Source organism: Nerophis lumbriciformis, linkage group LG24 (genome assembly GCF_033978685.3).
Source record: "Nerophis lumbriciformis linkage group LG24, RoL_Nlum_v2.1, whole genome shotgun sequence".
NCBI classification, from domain to species: domain Eukaryota; kingdom Metazoa; phylum Chordata; class Actinopteri; order Syngnathiformes; family Syngnathidae; genus Nerophis; species Nerophis lumbriciformis.
The window spans coordinates 40,502,501-40,529,241 of NC_084571.2; the positions used below are offsets into that span (position 1 = coordinate 40,502,501).

General features: G+C 42.3%; 1 protein-coding gene across 4 annotated transcripts in view; it reads right to left on the minus strand.

Moving 5' to 3' along the window:
• dnm2a (dynamin 2a) overlaps positions 1–26,741 on the minus strand; it is a 116,789-nt gene that overhangs the window by 58,953 nt on the left and 31,095 nt on the right. For all 4 annotated transcript variants that reach the window (XM_061982096.1, XM_061982095.1, XM_061982094.1 and 1 more), the window contains exons 2-9: positions 13,249–13,322; positions 13,001–13,150; positions 10,487–10,690; positions 10,316–10,414; positions 8,000–8,160; positions 585–727; positions 364–499; positions 138–205 (exon numbers count right to left, since the gene is read on the minus strand). In XM_061982096.1, coding sequence (XP_061838080.1) covers positions 138–205; positions 364–499; positions 585–727; positions 8,000–8,160; positions 10,316–10,414; positions 10,487–10,690; positions 13,001–13,150; positions 13,249–13,322 — 1,035 coding nt within the window. The remainder of the gene's footprint in view (positions 1–137; positions 206–363; positions 500–584; positions 728–7,999; positions 8,161–10,315; positions 10,415–10,486; positions 10,691–13,000; positions 13,151–13,248; positions 13,323–26,741) is intronic.

Here is a 26,741-nt window from a genome sequence, read left to right on the forward strand (position 1 = left end):
AGAAAAAACAAGGACATTTTGAATATAAGAAATACAACACCAGGGCTATGTTTGATTATCAACCATCAATCATTCGGGTGTGAAATCAGCACAGGCTTGTGTGTAAGGTGAGTACATGTGTACAGTGAGACACTTGCCTCACACCGTGAACGTTCTTGATTGCGTGACTGATTTCTCGCCGCAGCTCCTTCTCATCAAACACAATCTTTGTCACCGGGGAGGAGAAGACAAATATTAATTTAGCAAACCAAAGAAAAATAATAATAATAATTTAACCAACCAAAATAGTTGAATCAATGCAGTAAGAGGTGTGTACTTTCATGTTTCAAATATTTTGGATTAAGATTCTTCACATTCACTGACCTTGACCAGTTCAAACGGGAAGCGCTCGTGAAAGATGCGGTTGATCTTGGCGCCACCAGACAGCTCGTTGGTGTCCACCTGGTCTCCGGAGCCTTCGATACGCTTCTCAAAATCCACGCCAAACTGCTGCACCATCCTGTGGAGGAAGAAGAGACACCAAACGTGTGTGCTGTCGGTGTTTTTGGACATTTTAGCGAGAAATGGCCGTCGGCTGCGCTCACTGCAACAGAGCCTTGGTCTTGCGTGTCGGGTCATCTGGGCTGAAATTCTTGTACTCATCCACTTCCTTTTCCAGGGAAAGGAGCTGACTCTGCAGCTTGCTGCGCAGACCAGGAAGTGTGTCTCTGATGTGATTGGTCAGTTGCTGGAGACAGACAACACATAAGGGAAGATGTATTTAAATTAGGGATGTCAAAAATAACGCGTCAACTCGTGATTAATCACAAAAAAAAAAAAATTGCATTAATCATGTATAGTTGCAGAGTACCTACCGTATTATCCGGACCATAGGGCGCACCGGATTATAAGGTGCACTGCCAATGAATGGTCTATTTTCAATCTTTTTACATATACAGGTAAAAGCCAGTAAATTAGAATATTTTGAAAAACTTGATTTATTTCAGTAATTGCATTCAAAAGGTGTAACTTGTACATTATATTTATTCATTGCACACAGACTGATGCATTCAAATGTTTATTTCATTTAATTTTGATGATTTGAAGTGGCAACAAATGAAAATCCAAAATTCTGTGTGTCACAAAATTAGAATATTGTGTAAGGGTTACATTTTGAAGACACCTGGTGCCACAAACTAATCAGCTGATTAACTCAAAACACCTGCAAAGGGCTTTAAATGGTCTCTCAGTCCAGTTCTGAAGCCTATACAAACATGCGGAAGACTTCAGATTTGACAGCTGTCCAAAAGGCAACCATCGACACATTGCACAAGGAGGGAAAGACACAAAAGGTTATTGCTGAAGAGGCTGGCTGTTCTCAGAGCTCTGTGTCCAAACACATTAATGGAGAGGCAAAGGGAAGGAAAAACTGTGGTCAGAAAAAGTGTACAAGCGATAGGGATCACCGCGCCCTGGTCAAGATTGTGAAAAAAAACCCATTCAAAAATGTGGGGGAGATTCAGAAGGAGTGGACAGCTGCTGGAGTCAGTGCTTCAAGATCCACCACCAAGAGACGCTTGAAAGACATGGGTTTCAACTGCCGCATACCTCGTGTCAAGCCACTGTTGACCAAGAAACAGCGCGAAAAGCGTCTCACCTGGGCTAAGGAAAAAAAGAGCTGGACTGCTGCTGAGTGGTCCAAAGTCATGTTTTCTGACGAAAGCAAATTTTGCATTTCCTTTGGAAATCGAGGTCCCAGAGTCTGGAGGAAGACAGGAGAGGCACAGGATCCACGTTGCCTGAAGTCTAGTGTAAAGTTTCCACCATCAGTGATGGTTTGGGGTGCCATGTCATCTGCTGGTGTCGGTCCACTCTGTTTCCTGAGATCCAGGGTCAACGCAGCCGTCTACCAGCAAGTTTTAGAGCACTTCATGCTTCCTGCTGCTGACCTGCTCTATGGAGATGAGGATTTCAAGTTCCAACAGGACTTGGCGCCTGCACACAGCGCAAAATCTACCCGTGCCTGGTTTACGGACCATGGTATTTCTGTTCTAAATTGGCCCGCCAACTCCCCTGACCTTAGCCCCATAGAAAATCTGTGGGGTATTGTGAAAAGGAAGATGCAGAATGCCAGACCCAAAAACGCAGAAGAGTTGAAGGCCACTATCAGAGCAACCTGGGCTCTCATAACACCTGAGCAGTGCCAGAAACTCATCGACTCCATGCCACGCCGCATTAACTCAGTAATTGAGGCAAAAGGAGCTCCAACCAAGTATTGAGTATTGTACGTGCTCATATTTTTCATTTTCATACTTTTCAGTTGGCCAACATTTCTAAAAATCCCTTTTTTGTATTAGCCTTAAGTAATATTCTAATTTTGTGACACACGGAATTTTGGATTTTCATTTGTTGCCACTTCAAATCATCAAAATTAAATGAAATAAACATTTGAATGCATCAGTCTGTGTGCAATGAATAAATATAATGTACAAGTTACACCTTTTGAATGCAATTACTGAAATAAATCAAGTTTTTCAAAATATTCTAATTTACTGGCTTTTACCTGTATAAGGCATACCGGATTATAAGGCGCATTAAAGGAGTCATATCATTATTAGTTTTTTTCTAAATATATATATATATATGGTGAAATTTGCGGACGATACCGTGCTCCTAAGCCTTCTATACAAGGATACGGACCCCTCTGTGTACCAAGACGAGATAGACCTATTTATTAGGTGGTGTGACACTAACCATCTTATTTTAAATGTGACCAAGACACAGGAAATGGTTTTGGATCCGAGGAAAGTGACTGACCATGAGCCAGTGGTCATCAAAAATCAGGAAATCACCCAGGTATCCTCATATAAATATTTAGGGGTTCATATTGATAATCTTCTCTGCTGGAAGACACATATTGACAAACTGTGCAATAGACTGCAACAGAGGCTATAGTTTTTGCGAAGATTAAGATTGTACGGCGTAAGCAGCCACATCATGATGATTTTCTACCGTGCCATTGTAGAGAGCATCATTAGATACGGGATCACCTCATGGTTTGGCAACCTAACCGTTAAGCTAAAAAGCAAACTGGCCGGCATGCATAAAACGGCAATGAAAATCGTAGGGAGGAAAGAATATGAGCCTATACAGAGCATCTATGAGCAGGCAGTTAGGAAAAAAGCTAAGAAAATTATTTCCAACTCACAACACCCACTCTTTCCTGAATATGGAACCCTGCCATCAGGGAGAAGACTCCAGGTCCCACTATGCAAATCTAACCGCCTTAAATTATCATTTGTCGCAGCCTCCATTAAGCTGACCAACAATGTGCAATAGAATTTTAATACATAGGTTAGCACTTTTTTAGCACATAGCACTTTAGCACATAGCACTTTAGAACTAAGCACTTTAGCACACAGCACTTTATCCATGAGCTCTGGTGCAATGCACATTGGTACTTTATCTTTATCTCCATACTGTAGATTTTATGCCTACATCAAAGTGCCACCTATGTCTATCAAGCTCCATGTTCTGATGTTTAAATGTTAGTTGTATGGTTGTGGTTGTGTCTGTGCTTGTGTTTTTCTTCTGTTGTTTTTGGGTATGTTAAGAAAGCAATGATGCACTGTGCCCAAGACAAATTTCCCCGCGGGGACAATAAAGTTGAACCTTGAACCTTGAACCTTAAATGTAAAAGACTTCCTTGTGGTCTACATAACATGTAATGGTGGTTCTTTGCTCAAAATGTTGCATAGATGATGTTTTACAGATCATCTTCAAGTCGCTTTTTGACAAGTCGCTTCAGGATGCGCCGTTTTGTGGGCGGTCTTATTTACGTGGCTCACCTTCGACAGCGTCTTCTCCCCGTCATCTTTGTTGTAGCGGTGTAGCGTGCAAGGACGGGAGTGGAAGAAGTGTCAAAAGATGGCGCTAACTGTTTTAATGACATTCAGACTTTACTTCCATCAATAACGGAGCAGCATCTCCTCATCCGTGGCTCACTAGTGCAACAACAACGCCCGAAATGTGTCCCGTGAAGAAAAACCGTCCGACCGGAACTCTCTAATAACTAAAGTTCCTTGGGTGAATAATGTAAACTCACTATACCGGTATGTTTTAGTGCTTTCATGGTGAGTTGACTGACAGATATAAGTAAGAACTTTACACTACTTTATATTAGAAATGGCAACAGTGGAGGATGAATGTCACATAACAAGAAGATAGAGAAAAAGAAAAAACTTATCAACTACGGTGTCGGCACGGACTACAAAGGCGAACGCACGCAATTTTTCCAGACTATAGGGCGCACTTAAAATCCTTTTTTTTCCTCAAAACTCAACCTTTTCCCCCTTTTGTACGGAATAATTCTGGTTTTGCTTACCGACCTCGAAGAAAATTTTTTTGGTACATGGTGTAATGATGTAGATGGCAGTCAAACATAAGAGATACGTGTAGACTGCAATATGATGGCAATGTGACTCAAGTAAACACCACCAACATTTTATATGTTCCATTGAAAATATAGAACATTACACACGGCGCTCAAAAATCTACCAAAATGTTTTAGTACGACTCTGGTAAGCTATGAAGCCACACCACTTGATGGATTGTACTGTGCTTCAACATAGGAGTATTGTAGATTCCTAATGAAGCCTTTAGCTTGACGCTCCTCTACTTTCTCCTGCTCCGCTTGCTGCGGCGACAACAAACAAACTCCAGACGCTCCTCTTCGTTTTGTATCGTTTACTTAATAATTCAAAAACGTAAAACAATAACGATGTGGGAACAACTGAATGGCAAAATAAAAGGAGTTTGTTACAGTAGGTGTTAGAAAAAGCAAGGCTAAGAAAAAGTAAGAGTGAGGTCAAAAAACTGTGTGGCTCAATTCCCCCGCACCTGACTGCCATTACCCATAATGCACTGTGTCCAAAAACCAACCAACCACACAGATCCTTCCGCCATATATGCAATCAAACAGTTACTTCATCAAATTTAGACAAATATAATAATTACATCTTTGTCGTGGCGGTAATCCTAGAACCCGTTGGTGGACACCGGCGGTGAGGGATGCCGTCAAGCTGAAGAAGGAGTCCTATCGGGTTCTTTTGGCTCATGGGACTCCTGAGGCAGCGGACAAGTACCGACAGGCCAAGCGGTGTGCGGCTTCAGCGGTCGCAGAGGCAAAAACTCGGACATGGGAGGAGTTCGGTGAGGCCATGGAAAACGACTTCCGGACGGCTTCGAAGCAATTCTGGACCACCATCCGCCGCCTCAGGAAGGGGAAGCAGTGCACTATCAACACCGTGTATGGTGAGGATGGTGTTCTGCTGACCTCGACTGCGGATGTTGTGGATCGGTGGAGGGAATACTTCGAAGACCTCCTCAATCCCACCAACACGTCTTCCTATGAGGAAGCAGTGCCTGGGGAGTCTGTGGTGGGCTCTCCTATTTCTGGGGCTGAGGTTGCTGAGGTAGTTAAAAAGCTCCTCGGTGGCAAGGCCCCGGGGGTGGATGAGATCCGCCCGGAGTTCCTTAAGGCTCTGGATGCTGTGGGGCTGTCTTGGTTGACAAGACTCTGCAGCATCGCGTGGACATCGGGGGCGGTACCACTGGATTGGCAGACCGGGGTGGTGGTTCCTCTCTTTAAGAAGGGGAACCGGAGGGTGTGTTCTAACTATCGTGGGATCACACTCCTCAGCCTTCCCGGTAAGGTCTCTTCAGGTGTACTGGAGAGGAGGCTACGCCGGATAGTCGAACCTCGGATTCAGGAGGAACAGTGTGGTTTTCGTCCTGGTCGTGGAACTGTGGACCAGCTCTATACTCTCGGCAGGGTCCTTGAGGGTGCATGGGAGTTTGCCCAACCAGTCTACATGTGTTTTGTGGACTTGGAGAAGGCATTCGACCGTGTCCCTCGGGAAGTCCTGTGGGGAGTGCTCAGAGAGTACGGGGTATCGGACTGTCTGATTGTGACGGTCCGCTCCCTGTATGATCAGTGCCAGAGCTTGGTCCGCATTGCCGGTAGTAAGTCGGACACGTTTCCAGTGAGGGTTGGACTCCGCCAAGGCTGCCCTTTGTCACCCATTCTGTTCATAACTTTTATGGACAGAATTTCTAGGCGCAGTCAAGGCGTTGAGGGGATCTTGTTTGGTGGCTGCAGGATTAGGTCTCTGCTTTTTGCAGATGATGTGGTCCTGATGGCTTCATCTGGCCAGGATCTTCAGCTCTCACTGGATCGGTTCGCAGCTGAGTGTGAAGCGACTGGGATGAGAATCAGCACCTCCAAGTCCGAGTCCATGGTTCTCGCCCGGAAAAGGATGGAGTGCCATCTCCGGGTTGGGGAGGAGATCTTGCCCCAAGTGGAGGAGTTCAAGTACCTCGGAGTCTTGTTCACGAGTGAGGGAAGAGTGGATCGTGAGATCGACAGGCGGTTCGGTGCGGCGTCTTCAGTAATGCGGACGCTGTATCGATCCGTTGTGGTGAAGAAAGAGCTGAGCCGGAAGGCAAAGCTCTCAATTTACCGGTCGATCTACGTTCCCATCCTCACCTATGGTCATGAGCTTTGGGTTATGACCGAAAGGACAAGATCACGGGTACAAGCGGCCGAAATGAGTTTCCTCCGCCGGGTGGTGGGGCTCTCCCTTAGAGATAGGGTGAGAAGCTCTGCCATCCGGGGGGAGCTCAAAGTAAAGCCGCTGCTCCTCCACATCGAGAGGAGCCAGGTGAGGTGGTTCGGGCATCTGGTCAGGATGCCACCCGAACGCCTCCCTAGGGAGGTGTTTAGGGCACGTCCGACCGGTAGGAGGCCGCGGGGAAGACCCAGGACACGTTGGGAAGACTATGTCTCCCGGCTGGCCTGGGAACGCCTCGGGGTCCCAAAGGAAGAGCTGGACAAAGTGGCTGGGGAGAGGGAAGTCTGGGCTTCCCTGCTTAGGCTGCTGCCCCCGCGACCCGACCTCGGATAAGCGGAAGAAGATGGATGGATGGATGGATAATAATTACAAATAAAGTGTACCTTATAATTATTCTAAGCATGCAAATATATACATTTTCGTATTATGCAAATAAAGTAAATAGTCCCATTTTGGCTGAATAAACATAAAGCACCTTCCATAAAAATGAAAATTAACTTAAACAGCATTTAGGCTCCTACAAGTATTATTATTGTGTGTTTATAAGGTAAGACATTATCTGGCGTTTCGTTTCACAATATTATGCAAAACCAACTTTTCTTACCTTTTGGTACCTGTTGATGTGTATTTGAGATCTGCATAAATCCAGAAAAATTGTGTGGGTCCGCCTTTGTAGTATTTTTCTCTATCTTCTTGTTATGTGACAATCATCCTCCACTGTTGCCATTTCTAATATAAAGTAGTGTAAAGTTCTTACTTATATCTGTCAGTCAACTCACCATAAAAGCACTAAAACATACCGGTGTAGTGACTTTACATTATTCACCCAAGGAACTTTAGTTATTAGAGAGTTCCGGTCGGACGGTTTTTCTTCACGGGACACATTTCGGGCGTTGTTGTTGCACTAGTGAGCCACGGATGAGTTATTGATTGAAGTAAAGTCTGAATGTCATTAAAACAGTTAGCGCCATCTTTTGACACTTCTTCCACTCCCGTCCTTGCACGCTACACCGCTACAACAAAGATGACGGGGAGAAGACGCTGTCAAAGTGGAGGCACGTAAATAAGACCGCCCACAAAACGGCGCATTCTTAAGCAACTGTCAGAAAGTGGCTTGAAGATGATGTGTAAAACATCATCTATGCAACATTTTGACCATCACATGTTATGTAGACCACAAGGAAATCTTTTACATTTAGAAAAAAATGAATAATAATGACTCCTTTAATGGACCCTATAATCCGTTGCGCCTTATATATGAAAAAAGATAAAAAATAGACCATTCATCGGCAGTGTGGCTTATGGTCCGGAAGATACGATAATAAGATGTGGTCCAAATTCAAAAATGTGATTATTCCGATCGTTTGACCCAAGACACGAGTGCACACCTGGTTGAGAGCCTTTTGTAGATGCGGCGTGCCCATTCGCTCCGCCATGTGCCTGTAGGCAGGGTGGGAAAGGAAGAACTTTCTCTCGGCCGCCAGAGCAGCGCGGATGTCCTTCTTGCCGTCAATGTCCTTCTGACTTCTGTTCACCACACCAATGTAACCTGCGCACGCGTACACACAGAAAAGGCTCACAATTAGGGATGTTCCCATCAAGAATGTATGCTGCTCATCCCAATACCAATCATCAATTTACTATATACTATTGTTTTGAGCAAAACAGTCAATGGTACACAATAGGGATGTCCCGATCCAGGTTTTTGCACTTCCGATCCGATACCGATATTGTTTTTGCACTTCCGATCCGATACCGATACTGGCCTATCCGAGCATGTATTAAAGTTTAAAGTTATTTAGCCTACTTAGTTGTCAGAATCATGTTGAAAAGGGTTTTAGTACTCTTGATAACAACTAGCCAGCTGAATTAGGGGAGTTTGAATAATACACAATGGTTGGTAACAAGAAACTGACCTGTTTATTCAAGGATAAACACAAAATAGACAAAATTATACATGACAAACAGAAATGGCATCATTGACATACCTGCCAACTTTTGAAATCAGAAAAACCTAATGACGAAATGATTGATTGCATTCAGACAGGTTAAAATGTTGCTAAAACCATCACTTTTCTATCAGTCACAGTGACTTTTCAAAACAAAAATATTACAGCAAAAATCATATGGGTTGATTGACATGTTTATTCTGTAAGCTAACTTCAATAGTTTGAAATTATTTTGACAGTTAATGCCAGTTATCCTGTCAACCTTTCACAAGACTTCAATTTGTTAATTGAAAGTATAAACACTTTTTACAGTAAACAAATGGTAAAACAGTACTAAACAATTCCATTAAAAAAAAAAATTGGTGTCATTATTAACTTTCTGTCCAAGCTTGTATAATCTACTGCCTTGTTCAATTGTAAAAAATATTCTATGCCTAAAATTCACATTTCTATCACAATTATCATACTGTAAACATGGTAAGCTAACTTCATTAAAATTAATAGTCCTGTCAATAGCATGGAATTACAATTCAAATGTCGTTTTTTTGTAAGCCTTTCAAAAGAATTCAAAATATGAAAACTTAATGAAAATTAATTGAAGCCATCAGACACTTGAAAAGTGGCACATCACATCTCTAATGTAATCATTTGAACTTTTCAACAGAAATAGCACTGCAAAAATATTAAGGACATACTTCTGTATTTTGGTAGTTATGCTGTCAACATTTAACAAGATTTCTTCAACTTGGACTTGAAAGCATAAATAGTATAAACACTTTTAACAGTATAACAGTACTAAACAATTCCAATAGATAACATTGGTGTCATTACCTTTTTGTTTGCTCAATTATTGCCTCCGTAAATAAAACTTCGGCATTTATCACATCCAAAGAATCTGTTTGGGCGACGAAAAACGTTGAAAGTTTTCCACTTGTATCGCTAGCAACGGCATTAGACTTGTGTTTTTTTGTCCCAACGTGGTCTTTTACATCGCTAATTCCTCCGTGTCCGATCGAAAAATCTTGTCTGCACAAGGTGCAATTCGCGTAGTTTTCACCCTTTTCGGAACGGATAATTATTCCCGGATAGGCTTTTGAATATTCTTCACGGAATGACTGCAGTTTTCTTTTCGGTTTAAGACTCGTTTGCGATTTTTCTCCGGCTGATTCCGTGATCGTTCGCTCGTTTGGAAACAATGGCCTCGTGCTTGGCAGCGGTGCTATAAATAGCCTCGCGCATGGCATTCGGAATGGCTCGATAGGAAGTTACGGGAAGCAGTGTCGATTGTCATTGTTGTTACGCGATTTCGTGAATAAAACTTTAAAAAAATATATTTTTTTTAAATTAATGAAAAAACGTATTTTTTATCACTGCAACCGTAACCCGGAATAGGTTGATGAAAACCGTACTAATTACGGGAAAACCGGAGTAGTTGGCAGGTATGATAATGATACTTAAGATATTAAGGAATGCACTTTATGTGCCGATATCGGGGGTTTATTATCAAGTTTGGGGAGCGGCGTATGGAGATACACAATTAGATGCTAACTTGACAGCTGGGGGATTCAAAATAAACACAATATTAGCCAGAGGGGTTCGGCGTTTGTGATTGACCGTGAAAAACATTAATGGGCAACGGTGATGACATACTTTTCCAAGAAAATCGTCCAATCGATCGGCACATCCCTAATTACAATCCTTAAACTCAACAGCAAAGCCAGTGAATTAGTGTGTGTCCGTGTTTGATATCCTCACCTCTCCGCAGTGGCAATAGTTTATTTTCAAGGATGTCCTTTGCGTCCGTGCCTTCATCCATCAGGTCCAGTTTAGTGATGACACCAATGGTGCGCAACCCTACACAAATGCACCCAATTAGAATCAACGCAAACCAAAATGTCAAATGCAGCAGAGAGCCAAGGTGCTTACCCTGGGGGTCCACCTCCTTGGCAATCTTTAGGGCGTCCGAGTTGGCCAAGTCGGTGTTGGCCGGCGTGACAGCCAGGATCAGACAGCTTTCCTTGGTGATGAACTGCATGAGCATGTCCCGGATCTGGTGCTCGATGTCTACCGGCTGGTCTCCCACAGCCACTTTAGTCATTCCCGGAAGATCGATCAGGGTCAAGTTCAAAACTGGGACAAAAAAGGGGAGCGGGCGGAGGTGAAAGATTTTTCATTGATGACAATATTTCCACAATTGAATGTGAACACACTGCCTGAGACTCTCTGTAGTTGAGTAAATAATCCCACAAGCAACTATTTGAAGAAATGCAAATTGACAAGATCCAATTTACTTTTGTTTTGTAGGATGTTATATCCAGAGGTGGGTAGTAACGCGCTACATTTACTCCGTTACATCTACTTGAGCAACTTTTGGGATAAATTGTACTTCTAAGAGTAGTTTTAATTCAACATACTTTTACTTTTACTTGAGTATATTTATAGAGAAGAAACGCTACTTTTACTCCGCTACTTTTATCTACATTCAGCTCGCTACTCGCTACTAATTTTGATCGATCTGTTAATGCACGCTTTGTTTGTTTTGGTCTGTCAGACAGACCTTCATAGTGCCTGCGTTTCAACAAATACAGTCACTGGTGACGTTCACTCCGTTCCACCAATCAGATGCAGTCACTGGTGACGTTGGACCAATCAAACAGAGCCAGGCAGTCACATGACCTAACTTAAACAAGTTGAAAAACTTATTGGGGTGTTACCATTTAGTGGTCAATTGTACGGAATATGTACTGTACTGTGCAATCTACTAATAAAAGTTCCAATCAATCAATCAAAAGTGTGAAGGAAAAAAGACCATTTTTTTTATTTCAACCGTACATCCCGTCAAAAGCCTAAAGACTGACTACACAGTTCCTGTCTTCACAATAAAAGTGCCGCTCCATCGCGCCTGCGCTTTCAAAATAAGAGTCTCCGAAAGCCTGCGCAAACAAGCTAGCAAGCTACGGAGTTTGCCGCCAATGTATTTCTTGTAAAGTGTATAAAAACGAATATGGAAGCTGGACAAATAAGATGCCTAACACCAACCACTTTCATGTGGTATTAGACAGAAAGGAGGAACTTTTTTTCTCCTCCATTTGAAAACGTGGACGTTATCATCACTACTGTCTGATTCCAATCAATGCAAGTCATCAGAATCAGGTAATACACCAACTTATATTCTTGTCTTCATGAAAGAAAGGAATCTATATGTGTTAAACATGCATGTATATTCATTAAAACACATTTAACGTGAACAAAAACGACAAAAAAATAAATATAAATGATATACTGTATATATCAATGTATGTATATACATATATATATATATATATATCGCAAGAAACCTGATTGCCCCCTCAACGGGGGGTGCTTACAAACATCAGTTGTCTACCAATCTAAGGTAATACGCAAGGACATTAACACATCCGACACATATGTAGGATTAACCGAGGGAGAATTCAAAACCAGATGGAACAATCACAAGGCTTCTTTCAGGAACAAAAACCTGCGAAATACCACAGAACTCAGCAAACACATTTGGGACCTCAAAGACAATAATGTTGAATATTCAATAACATGGCAAATTCTTGCATCCAGCACACCTTACAATAGTGGTAATAAAAGATGCAACCTATGCTTGAAAGAGAAACTGTTTATTATTTACCATCCAGACCTGTCATCCCTCAACAAGCGCAGCGAAATTGTAACAACATGCCGCCATAGACGGAAACACCTCCTAGGTAACACATGAGCCAATCACCACGCCCCTAGGCCAGCCTGTACCCACCCACTCTGTGCTCTATATAAACCATGGTATGCGAATGCTCCCATTAAAATCTCCTGATGATTGAGGGTACCCCCCCTCATGAAACAGGCCTGTAGAGATGAAATAGTCTTGTGATTTTTTTCCCACACATACATATATATATATATATATATATATATATATATATATATATATATATATATATATATATATGTGTGTGTGTATATATATATATATATATATATATATATATATATATATATATATATATATATATATATATATATATATATATATATATGTGTGTATGTATATATATGTGTGTGTGTGTATGTGTGTATATATATATATATATATATATATATATATATATATATATATATATATATATATATATATATATATATATATATGATATGTGTGTGTATGTTACTCATCAGTTACTCAGTACTTGAGTAGTTTTTTCACAACATACGTTTTACTTTTACTCAAGTAAATATTTGGGTGACTACTCCTTACTTTTACTTGAGTAATAAATCTCCAAAGTAACAGTACTCTTACTTGAGTACAATTTCTGGCTACTCTACCCACCTCTGGTAGTATCACATGTGTACAAAAAGCCTTAAAGTAGCAGTCATCTGTGGGAATCCATATGAAGTGTTTGTGTGTCTCGTTGTTACCATTTGGAGAGTAGACCCTCAAGTTAATTGGGATGGGAGAGATTCCCTTGTTGGAGCCTGTTATCCTTTCCGTCTCCGCCTCGATTTCTGAGCGCACCTCGTCAAAATCCACAAACTTCTTTGCCTTGCAGTGCAGAAATTCAGCATATTCTAGAGATATGACAAAGCGGCACAAAGGGGCAGGAGAGTGATGAAGCACAGCAAGGAGACAATATTTCTCTTAGAAATCTTTGCACGGACTCACTCACCTGCTTTATTGTTGACCAGCTGCAAAATGAGAGGTCTGCGGGTAACAATGCCTGATCCTCTCGGAAGAAAGTCCCTTGGGTGGAACAAGCAGAAAGGCAGAGAAAGGTCAATAAACAGAAATGAAAACATGTTGGGCACAAAGAGAAACACACAGACAGAAAGAAAATGGAGGCAGGTGATGGATTTCACACACTCACCTGTCACACACATCAAATCAAACGTAATGAAGTCATTTTTGTCTTATCATAATGCTGAGAATATCTATCTATGCACACACAGTCTTGATGCTATATAATAGAATATAATAGAATAGAAAGTACTTTATTGATCACTGGGGGAAATTCAGCACCACAGTTTGCAAACAATAAACACTTAGATATTTTTTACATGTGAATAATATAAATACAGTCTATTATACAGCATTATTCACATGTCCATCCATCCATCCATTTTCTAGCGCTTATTCCCTTTGGGGTCGCGGGGGGCACTGGAGCCTATCTCAGCTACAATCGGGCGGAAGGCGGCGTACACCCTGGACAAGTCGCCACCTCATCGCAGGGCCAACACAGATAGACAGACAACATTCACACTCACATTCACACACTAGGGCCAATTAGTGTTGCCAATCAACCTATCCCCAGGTGCATGTCTTTGGAGGTGGGAGGAAGCCGGAGTACCCGGAGGGAACCCACGCAGTCACAGGGAGAACATGCAAACTCCACACAGAAAGATCCCGAGCCCGGGATTGAACCCAAGACTACTCAGGACCTTCGTATTGTGAGGCAGATGCACTAACCCCTCTGCCACCATGCTGCCCCGCATTATTCACATGACAAACAGAAATGGCATCATTGAACTAGGGCTGGGCGATATGGCCTTTTTTTAATATTGCGATATTTTAAGGCCATATTGCGATACACAATATATATCTCGATATTTTGCCTTAGCCTTGAATGAACACTTGATGCATATAATCACAGCAGTATGATGATTCTATGTGTTTTGATTGATTGATTGAGACTTTTATTAGTAGGTTGCACAGTGAAGTACATATTCTGTACAATTGACCACTAAATGGTAACACCCAAATAAGTTTTTCACTTAAATTGATTCATGATACAGATATATACTATCAGATATATACTATCATCATAATACAGTCATCACACAAGATAATCACATTGAATTATTTACATTATTTATAATCCAGGGTGTGGATGTAAGTGTCAAAAAGACAGCCAAAAGAGTTTGATATGAGAATAAATCTAAAGTTAAAATATAGGGTAGAAATGCACCCATTTGCAGGAAATGTAGTCTTGATTTTCAAAATGTTCTTTCAAGGCTTGCATGTCTACATTAAAACATTCTTCTTCATACTGCATTAATATATGCTACTTTTAAACTTTCATGCAGAGAAGGAAATCACAACTAAAAAAATCACTAATTTTTTCATACGGTGTTGATGTGGCAATTTTTGCCTCGGCATTTTGATGGTGTGGGCGTGTGGCACCGAATGGAGATAAGCGTCTCGACAGTCGTCACAATATTTGAACAATGATGACGAAAACTGTTTTCTCTGTCGTGTCCGTGTGTCGAAAATTGTTATGCGCTTATTTTTTTATTTGATTTTGTGCGTGGCATAGATTTGCCGTGCGCAGAGAACGCTTAAACAGTGCGCAATTGCACAGGCGAGCACCTTAGAGGGAGCGTTGCTCGCACGGCTGCGCTAGCATCACAGCTAACGTTAGCCATGCTGCTACCTCTCTGCTCGGGGAGGACGTATACATATGTGACGTATGACGTGACAGTATGTGACGTGTGTAAGAAGGTGCACTTGCTGTCTGTGAGAGGGAGACACAGGAAAGAGTGAGAAGAGCCTGTCGTGTAATGCCAGCAGCTAAAAGCAACTGCGTGAGAATTCACAGACATGTGGATGTGTTGAAGGTGTGCTGGAAAATGCGGAATGGAAATTACGGAGCAGCAGAAAAGTGGAATGTATTATTTAAATCGGTGCGTTGGAAAACACGGACCGGAGTTATTTTTTTAAACTGGATGTGGATCGGCATTTTCCCATGCCTTGCCGATACGCAATTTTTGGCAAATATCGGCAGCTGATCCAATCCAAATATCGGATCGGGACATCCCTACCACAGTGTGTATGTTTTTTTTGTGTTACTTTTGTGGCTGTGTGTAGAAGTGGCTGGTTGCATCAGCTCTGCTCTTTTAATGTCCTTTGATGTTTCCCTCTTACACACATGTTTATGTGTGCTATGGCTATGAGTTTTTCCCCCCTTTGCCTCAGTCTGGACCTCCTCTCCAGGGGCCCAGGCTTAGACTGAATTATTTTTTTCTTCTCCCCCCCGTCCCTAGTGTTAACCTATTTCTCACCTTTTTTTTGTAAGGGGCGCCGGAAGTTGGCAGACCCGTCAGTGATCTTGTTCTGTCTCCCTGTAATGTTTGTCTGCTCTTGAATGGGATTGTGCTGAAAATGTTCATTTCCCCTCTGGGATTATTAAAGTATTTATGATTCTGATTCTGATTACTATCATTCTTACAAGACAAGGACACCATTGTGCAAGTTACAGGAACACGCTGGGCTAATGGTCTCAATAAAGCTTTTGTGTGAACCCACCCTGAGTCAATACAAGTGGTTTGAGCCACAGTAATGCTCCATGACTACAATTGTGATGACAAACGCTGCCAATACACTCTTAGAAATAAGGGTTCTAAAAGGGTTCTTCTACAAGGGCTGAGGTTCTAACTGGAACCATTTGCTTCTGAAAAACCCTTTCCCGAAGAAAGGGTTTTTCAAGGGTTCTTGGTAACGCTAATGGTTCCAGTAAGAACCATTTTGATCCAGAGAACCCTTTAAAACCCCTTTTCGGAATAATTGGTTTTAAAAGGGTTCTCACTAACACTAAGGGTTCCAGTAAGAACTATTTTGATCCAGAGAACCGTTTTTGGAAGAAAGAGTTCTTCAGGGATTGTTGAAAGCATGGGTAAGATCCTGTGTCACCAGGGACATACTTCCTGATAACATTTGCCAATAATGGTGCCTATCTTTAAATAAATGTTTTTCTCATTAAAATGTTTTGAATGTTTGTTCAATGTCAACATGATAAATGACCACAATATAATATGAACTAAACTGATCTGTAGAATACAATATGGTTCTTTATAGAACCCTCAGAAGACAAGACGGTTATCGGTGAAAACCTTTGAAAAGGGATGTTTTTAGAACCCCCTGTGTCAGATCTAGATGAAACCCTTGAAACATGAAAGAGTTCTTTGTGGAACTCCCTGTGTGAGTTCTAGATGAAACCCTTGAAACATGAAAGGGTTCTTAGTGGAACTCCCTGCATAGGTTCTAGATGAAACCCTTGACAAACGAAAGGGTTCTTAGTGGAACTCCCTGTGTGGGTTCTAGATGAAACCCTTGAAACATGAAATGGTTCTTAGTGGAACTCCCTGCATAGGTTCTAGATGAAACCCTTGACAAACGAAAGGGTTCTTAGTGGAACTCCCTGTGTGGGTTCTAGATGAAACCCTTGAAATACGAAAGGGTTCTTAGTGGAACTCCCTGTGTGGGTTCTAGATGAAACCCTTGAAATACGAAAGGGTTCTTAGTGGAACTCCCTGCGTGGGTTCTAGATGAAAGTCTTGAAATACAAAAGGGTTCTTAGTGGAACTCCCTGTGTGGGTTCTAGATGAAACCCTTGAAATATGAAAGGGTTCTTAGTGGAACTCCCTGCGTGGGTTCTAGATGAAAGTCTTGAAATACAAAAGGGTTCTTAGTGGAACTCCCTGCATAGGTTCTAGATGAAACCCTTGACAAATGAAAGGGTTCTTAGTGGAACTCCCTGTGTGGGTTCTAGATGAAACCCTTGAAATACGAAAGGGTTCTTAGTGGAACTCCCTGCATGGGTTCTAGATGAAAGTCTTGAAATACAAAAGGGTTCTTAGTGGAACTCCCTGTGTGGGTTCTAGATGAAACCCTTGAAATACAAAAGGGTTCTTAGTGGAACTCCCTGCATGGGTTCTAGATGAAAGTCTTGAAATACAAAAGGGTTCTTAGTGGAACTCCCTGTGTGGGTTCTAGATGAAACCCTTGAAATATGAAAGGGTTCTTAGTGGAACTCCCTGCGTGGGTTCTAGATGAAAGTCTTGAAATACAAAAGGGTTCTTAGTGGAACTCCCTGTGTGGGTTCTAGATGAAACCCTTGAAATATGAAAGGGTTCTTAGTGGAACTCCCTGCGTGGGTTCTAGATGAAAGTCTTGAAATACAAAAGGGTTCTTAGTGGAACTCCCTGTGTGGGTTCTAGATGAAAGTCTTGAAATACAAAAGGGTTTTTAGTGGAACTCCCTGTGTGGGTTCTAGATGAAACCCTTGAAATATGAAAGGGTTCTTAGTGGAACTCCCTGCGTGGGTTCTAGATGAAAGTCTTGAAATACAAAAGGGTTCTTAGTGGAACTCCCTGCATAGGTTCTAGATGAAACCCTTGACAAACGAAAGGGTTCTTAGTGGAACTCCCTGTGTGGGTTCTAGATGAAACCCTTGAAATATGAAAGGGTTCTTAGTGGAACTCCCTGCGTGGGTTCTAGATGAAACCCTTGAAATATGAAAGGGTTCTTAGTGGAACTCCCTGCGTGGGTTCTAGATGAAACCCTTGAAATATGAAAGGGTTCTTAGTGGAACTCCCTGCGTGGGCTCTAGATGAAAGTCTTGAAATACAAAAGGGTTCTTAGTGGAACTCCCTGCATAGGTTCTAGATGAAACCCTTGACAAACGAAAGGGTTCTTAGTGGAACTCCCTGTGTGGGTTGTAGATGAAACCCTTGAAACATGAAAGGGTTCTTAGTGGAACTCCCTGCATAGGTTCTAGATGAAACCCTTGACAAACGAAAGGGTTCTTAGTGGAACTCCCTGTGTGGGTTCTAGATTAAACCCTTGTAATACGAAAGGGTTGTTAGTGGAACTCCCTGCGTGGGTTCTTTGTAGAACCTCTCATGGGGGGTTCTGGGTGGAACCTTACACACACAGTTCTAGGTAGAACCCTCCAAAAGGGTTCCAGGTGGAACCTTTATAAAAAGGTTCTACCTGGAGCCAAAAAGGGTTCTCCTATGAGGACGAGCCGAAGAACCATATATGGTTCTACTTAGCACTTTTATTTCTAAGAGTGTACAGCATGATGTGCAGAGGGAAGATGACGGCTAATCATTTGTTCATCCGACCTATAGTGTCAGGAAACTGGAGGAATGTCTAACTACAAGGCCAAAGTCGCTTATTCAGCACCCAGCTTCTCAACTTCCCCTCCCGCTTGTAAACATCTGGTAGCAATAGCACACTCCCATTCTCGGATGGGGCGACCAGAGAGATTCGCCAGCCTACATTTGTCCTACGCGGCTCTCTATTGGACCGTACGCAAGCCCGGGCGGTGGGTCAGCTGACTTCATACCGCAAGCAGTGAGTCAGCCCCAGCACCACAGAGGAAGAAGGGGCGGTCGTCTATATAACGGGGAAGCAGTTACGGTGGGACAAAGTAGGGAAGGTTCCAGAGTGGCTCTTCCGTCAGCAAAGCGCTGTGTCATGCTCATATTGTGGAGCATGCGGGATTTGTTCAAGCAGCAGACAGTATAGAAAGCATGTAACACTGAACAAGAGCGAATGGGAGGGGAGAAATAAAGCTATAGAGTCAGAGTCAACAACTGTTTTAAAATGTCCTTGCAAGTAGTTCCCACTCTACCAACCTTTGTAATAAATGACACAATAGCAACATTTAGAATGTACAAACCCCGTTTCCATATGAGTTGGGAAATTGTGTTAGATGTAAATATAAACGGAATACAATGATTTGCAAATCCTTTTCAACCCATATTCAATTGAATATGCTACAAAGACAACATATTTGATGTTCAAACTGATAAACATTTTTTTTTTTTTGCAAATAATCATTACCGTATTTTCCGCACTATTAGCCGCACCTAAAAACCACAAATTTACTCAAAAGCTGACAGTGCGGCTTATAACCCGGTGCGCTTTATATATGGATTAATATTAAGATTCATTTTCATAAAGTTTAGGTCTCGCAACTACGGTAAACAGCCGCCATCTTTTTTCCCCGTAGAAGAGGAAGCACTTCTTCTTCTACGGCAAGCAACCGCCAAGGTAAGCACCCGCCCCCATAGAACAGGAAGCGCTTCTTCTTCTACTGTAAGCAACCACCCGCCCCCGTAGAAGAAGAAGAAGCGCGCGGATATTAGGTTTCATTTCCTTTGTGTGTTTACATCTGTAAAGACCACAAAATGGCTCCTACTAAGCGACAGGGATCCGGTTCATGAAAAGACGCAATCTCTCCATCCGCACACGGACTACTATTTCACAGCAACTGCCTAAAGACTTTCAAGAAAAGCTGGCTACTTTCCGTGCATATTGTAAAAACAAGATAGCTGAAAAAAAGATCCGGCCAGAGAACATTATCAACATGGACGAGGTTCCACTGACTTTTGATATTCCTGTGAACCGCACTGTGGATACAACGGGAGCACGTACGGTGAATATTCGCACCACAGGGAATGAGAAGTCATCCTTCACTGTGGTTCTAGCTTGCCATGCTAATGGCCAGAAACTTCCACCCATGGTGATATTCAAAAGGAAGACCTTGCCAAAGGAGACCTTTCCAGCCGGCGTCATCATAAAAGCTAACTCGAAGGGATGGATGGATGAAGAAAAGATGAGCGAGTGGTTAAGGTAAGTTTAAGTTTACGCGAAGAGGCCGGGTGGCTTTTTTCACGCAGCTCCGTCCATGTTGATATACGACTCCGTGCGCGCCCACATCACGCTGGTTTTAATATATTATTAAAGTTTGACTGACCTATCTGACTGTTTTTTTGACATTCCTTTAGCGCAGTTAGATGCGGCTTATAACACGGGGCGGCTTATAGGTGGACAAAGTTTTGAAATATGCCGTTCATTGAAGGCGCGGCTTATAACCCAGGGCGGCTTATGGTGCGGAAAATACGGTATTTTCCTGTAGCAGTTTCATGTCTTCCTTGAACGCCATTCCTCGCACCTGCTTTGTTTTGGCAATCAAGACCACTTAAGTTGTGCGGACGCTATCCTTCTTTGTGGAGACATTGTTGATTGTCATGTGCGGATGTACTTTGTGGACGCCGTCTGTTCCACACGCCGTAAGTCTTTGCTGTCGTCCAGCATTCGGTTTTTGTTTACTTTGTAGCCAGTTCAGTTTTAGTTTCGTTTTGCATAGCCTTCCCTAAGCTTCAATGTCTTTTCTTAGACTGGTTCGCACATGCACATATATGGTAAGTGGTAAATGGGTTTGTGGAGGGGGGGGGGGGGGGGGGGGGGGGGCGTGGCCTGCAGACCTGCAGCGAAGCGGCGTGTGCCAGGACCGCGACAGGTGCGTAGATGACACTGCTGAGAGTGTTTGTCTGATCACCTGTCGCTCTGTTAAAGGCAGCAGTCGGGAAGGAGAGAGAGGGTTGTTGATGGTGGAAGACGAGAACGAACACGCGCGTGAGCGAGAAAGACTTTGACATGGCTGAAAAGCACAAAAAGGACAATTTATTGAAAAATAAAACATTGTTCAAAACCTTGAACGCAGCTGTCATGTCCGTGGTTGGTGGTCCGTAGAACCCGGAGGAGCAAGACCTCCACAGGGTTATACTTGTATAGCGCTTTTCTACCTTCAAGGTACTCAAAGCGCTTTGACACTATTTCCACATTCACACACACATTCACACACTGATGGCGGGAGCTGCCATGCAAGGCCCTAACCACCATCCATCAGGAGCAAGGGTGAAGTGTCTTGCTCAAGGACACAACGGACGTGACGAGGTTGGTAGTAGGTGGGGATCGAACCAGGAACCCTCAGGTTGCTGGCACGGCTAATACTAAGTAACGTATACTTCAAACCTCATCTGTCATTATACCCACTATGGAAGCACAAGTATCGACGCTGTCGAAGTGGAGGCACGTAAATAAGACCGCCCACAAAATGACACATCCTGAAGAAATGGTCAGAAAGCGGCTTGAAAACGGTTTGTAAAACATCATCTATGCAACATTTTGACTAAAAAACCACCATCACATGTTATGTAGATTAGGGATGTCCCGATCCGATATTTGGATCGGATCGGCTACCAAAATTTGCCAAAAATTGCGTATCGGCAAGGCATGGGAAAATGCCGATCCAGATCCAGTTTAAAAAAAAACTCCGGTCCGTGTTTTCTTACGCACCGATTTAAATAATACATTCCACTTTTCTGCTGCTCCGTAATTTCCGTTCCGCATTTTCCAGCACACCTTCAACACATCCACAGGTCTGTGAATTCTCACGCAGTTGCTTTTAGCTGCTGGCATTACACGACAGGCTCTTCTCACTCTTTCCTGTGTCTCCCTCTCACAGACAGCAAGTGCACCTTCTTACACACGTCACATACTGTCACGTCATACGTCACATACGTATACGTCCACCCCGAGCAGAGAGGTAGCAGCATGGCTAACGTTAGCTGTGACGCTAGCGCAGCCGTGTGACCAACGTTCTCTCTAAGGTGCGCGCTTGTGCAATTGCGCACTGTTTAAGCGTCCTCTGCGCATAGCAAATCTATGCCACGCACAAAATCAAATAAAAAAATAAGCGCATAACAATTTTCGACACACGGACACGACAGAGACAACAGTTTTTGTCATCATTGTTCAAATATTGTGACGTCTGTCGAGACGCTTATCTCCATTGGGTGCCACACGTCCACACCATCAAAATGCTGAGGCAAAAAAATTCCACATCAACACCATATGAAAAAATTAGTGATTTTTTTAGTTGTAATTTCCTTCTCTGCATGAAAGTTTAAAAGTAGCATATATTAATGCAGTATGAAGAAGAATGTTTTAATGTAGACATGCAAGCCTTGAAAGAACATATTGAAAATCAAGACTACATTTCCTGCAAATGGGTGCATTTCTACCCTATATTTTAACTTTAGATGTATTCTCATATCAAACTCTTTTGGCTGTCTTTTTGACACTTACATCCGGCGCCCCCCTCCACACCCTGGATTATAAATAATGTCAATAATTCAATGTGATTATCTTGTGTGATGACTGTATTATGATGATAGTATATATCTGATAGTATATATCTGTATCATGAATCAATTTAAGTGGACCCCGTCTTAAACAAGTTGAAAAACTTATTGGGGTGTTACCATTTAGTGGTCAATTGTACGGAATATGTACTTCACTGTGCAACCTACTAATAAAAGTCTCAATCAATCAATCAAAACACATAGAATCATCATACTGCTGTGATTATATGCATCAAGTGTTCATTCAAGGCTAAGGCAAAATATGGAGATATATATCGTGTATCGCAATATGGCCTTAAAATATCGCAATATTAAAAAAAGGCCATATCGCCCAGCCCTAGTTCAATGATGCCATTTCTGTTTGTCATGTATAATTTTGTCTATTTTGTGTTTATCCTTGAATAAACAGGTCAGTTTCTTGTTACCAACCATTGTGTATTATTCAAACTCCCCTAATTCAGCTGGCTAGTTGTTATCAAATGATAAATGATAAATGGGTTATACTTGTATAGCGCTTTTCTACCTTCAAGGTACTCAAAGCGCTTTGACACTACTTCCACATTTACCCATTCACACACTGATGGAGGGAGCTGCCATGCAAGGCGCTAACCAGCACCCATCAGGAGCAAGGGTGAAGTGTCTTGCTCAGGACACAACGGACATGACGAAGTTGGTACTAGGTGGGGATTGAACCAGGGACCCTCGGGTCGCGCACGGCCACTCTTACACTGCGCCACGAAGAGTACTAAAACCATTTTCAACATGATTCTGACAACTAAGTAGGCTAAATAACTTTAAACTTTCATACCTGCCAACTTTTGAAATCAGAAAAACCTAGTAGCCAGGGTCCAGGGGCCTGCCCGGTAGGTCCAGGACAAAGTCCTGGTGGGGGGTTCAGGCTTCGCCCCCCGACGCAAAATGATTACCGGTATTAGCATTCAGACAGGTTAAAATGTTGCTAAAACCATCACTTTTCTATCAGTCACAGTGACTTTTCAAAACAAAAATATTACAGCAAAAATCATATGGGTTGATTGACATGTTTATTCTGTAAGCTAACTTCAATAGTTTGAAATTATTTTGACAGTTAATGCCAGTTATCCTGTCAACCTTTCACAAGACTTCAATTTGTTCATTGAAAGTATAAACACTTTTTACAGTAAACAAATGGTAAAACAGTACTAAACAAGTCCATTGAAAAAAAATATTGGTGTCATTATTAACTTTCTGTCCAAGCTTGTATAATCTACTGCCTTGTTCAATTGTAAAAAATATTCTGTGCCTAAAATTCACATTTCTATCACAATTATCATACTGTAAACATGGTAAGCTAACTTCATTAAAATTAATAGTCCTGTCAATAGCATGGAATTACAATTCAAATGTAGTTTTTTTGTAAGCCTTTCAAAATAATTCAAAATATGAAAAATTAATGCAAATTAATTGAAGCCATCAGACACTTGAAAAGTGGCACATCACATCTCTAATGTAATCATTTGAACTTTTCAACAGAAATAGCACTGCAAAAATATTAAGGACATACTTCTGTATTTTGGTAGTTATGCTGTCAACATTTAACAAGATTTCTTCAACTTGGACTTGAAAGCATAAATAGTATAAACACTTTTAACAGTATAACAGTACTAAACAATTCCAATAGATAACATTGGTGGCATTACCTTTTTGTGGCTAAAATCCGAAAAACGTTGAAAGTTTTCCACTTGTATCGCTAGCAACAGCATTAGACTTGTGTTTTTTTGTCCCAACGTGGTCTTTTACATCGCTAATTCCTCCGTGTCCGATCGAAAAATCTTGTCTGCACAAGGTGCAATTCGCGTAGTTTTCACCCTTTTTGGAACGGATAATTATTCCCGGATAGGCTTTTGAATATTCTTTACGGAATGACTGCAGTTTTCTTTTCGGTTTAAGACACGTTTGCGATTTTTCTCCGGCTGATTCCATGATCGTTCGCTCGTTTGGAAACAATGGCAACTGGTGCCTCGTGCTTGGCAGCGGTGCTATAAATAGCCTCGCGCATTTAAAAAAATTTTTTTTTTTTAATGAATGAAAAACCGTATTTTTTATCACTGCAACCGTAACCCGGAATAGGTTGATGAAAACCGTACTAATTACGGGAAAACCGGAGTAGTTGGCAGGTATGAACTTTAATACATGCTCGGATAGGCCAGTATCGGTATCGGTCAGTATCGGATCGGAAATGCAAAAACAATATCGGTATCGGATCGGAAGTGCAAAAACCTGGATCGGGACATCCCTAATGTAGACCACCAGAAAGTGTTTTAAATGTAGAACAATTATAATATGAGCCAATAATTTGAAATTGGTTCTTTTGGATGGCACCCTTTTGTTCATGGCTGTACAAACTATTTGCTTTTGTGAACTAACTCTTCTCCTCTTGAACCATGGCACATAAAAAAATAAACATTTGAGCAAGATTAATTGAAAAAAACATGGCCGCTATCAATCGTCTGAAAAAGGAGTGTATAGTTTTCACTAATAAAAAGGGGCTTGATTGCTCAACGCGCCATACGGAAGTCAGAAACATGGCACGGGGCCAAATGCCATAAATCTGAGACATGCAACTGATTGTGGCTCCGTCAAACATCTACTTTGGCGCGCACTCTCTGGGCCTTTGCCGTTTCATGAAAACATAGCTTACGTTAGGCTACACCTGGTGTAGAGGGAGGGTGAACAGCATGTGAAGTGAAGTGACTTCTATTTAGATGGTGCTTTTCTCTAGAGACTCAAAGTGCTTGACATAGTGAAACCCATTATCTGCATCTTTAAGCTACATTTTAAAGTGTCTTGCCTAATGACACAACAGCACTGACTAGGATGGCAGAGGCGGGGATCAAACCTGGAACCCTCAAGTTGCTGGCACGGCTGCTCTACCAATGGAGCATGCCGCCTGTGTTGTGTGTTTGTGTGTGTGTGATGCCGAAATAATGACACTATCCAGCGTGCTGTCAGCCATTCACAGTCAAAACTCAGCCACAATGAAGGGAGTTGTGTGGGTAGAGAGTGGGTTTAATTGGAGGGGCATATTGGAAGGAAGCAAGAGGTCTTGGTTCCATAATTGATGGGCTGTAAATGATGAACGAGGCTGAGCAGATTGTGTATCGTTTCATGCATTATGGATGGACGAGAACGAGCGTCGGTGAGAGGGAGAGTAGGGCAGGGAGAGAAGCTGGACTAGAGAAACGTCCTCTTTCCTTGAAGCATACCGTATTTTCCGCACTATTAGCCGCACCTAAAAACCACAAATTTACTCAAAAGCTGACAGTGCGCCTTATAACCCGGTGCGCTTTATATATGGATTAATATTAAGATTCATTTTCATAAAGTTTCGGTCTCGCAACTACGGTAAACAGCCGCCATCTTTTTTCCCCGTAGAAGAGGAAGTGCTTCTTCTTCTACGCAAGCAACCGCCAAGGTAAGCACCCGCCCCCATAGAACAGGAAGCGCTTCTTCTTCTACTGTAAGCAACCACCCGCCCGCGTAGAAGAAGAAAAAGCGCGCGGATATCACCGTACGTTTCATTTCCTTTGTGTGTTTACATCTGTAAAGACCACAAAATGGCTCCTACAAAGCGACAAGGATCCGGTTCATGAAAAGACGCAATCTCTCCATCCGCACACGGACTACTATTTCACAGCAACTGCCTAAAGACTTTCAAGAAAAGCTGGCTACTTTCCGTGCATATTGTAAAAACAAGATAGCTGAAAAAAAGATCCGGCCAGAGAACATTATCAACATGGACGAGGTTCCACTGACTTTTGATATTCCTGTGAACCGCACTGTGGATACAACGGGAGCACGTACGGTGAATATTCGCACCACAGGGAATGAGAAGTCATCCTTCACTGTGGTTCTAGCTTGCCATGCTAATGGCCAGAAACTTCCACCCATGGTGATATTCAAAAGGAAGACCTTGCCAAAAGAGACCTTTCCAGCCGGCGTCATCATAAAAGCTAACTCGAAGGGATGGATGGATGAAGAAAAGATGAGCGAGTGGTTAAGGTAAGTTTACGCGAAGAGGCCGGGTGGCTTTTTTCACGCAGCTCCGTCCATGTTGATATACGACTCCATGCGCGCCCACATCACGCTGGTTTTTAATATATTATTAAAGTTTGACTGACCTATCTGACTGTTTTTTTGACATTCCTTTAGCGCAGTTAGATGCGGCTTATAACACGGGGCGGCTTATAGGTGGACAAAGTTTTGAAATATGCCGTTCATTGAAGGCGCGGCTTATAACCCAGGGCGGCTTATGGTGCGGAAAATACGGTACTCTCTTGAAAAACCAACAGTCTGTCCAAAGCACAGGTGTCAAACTCACTTAATTTTATTTGGCCCTGGAAAGCCT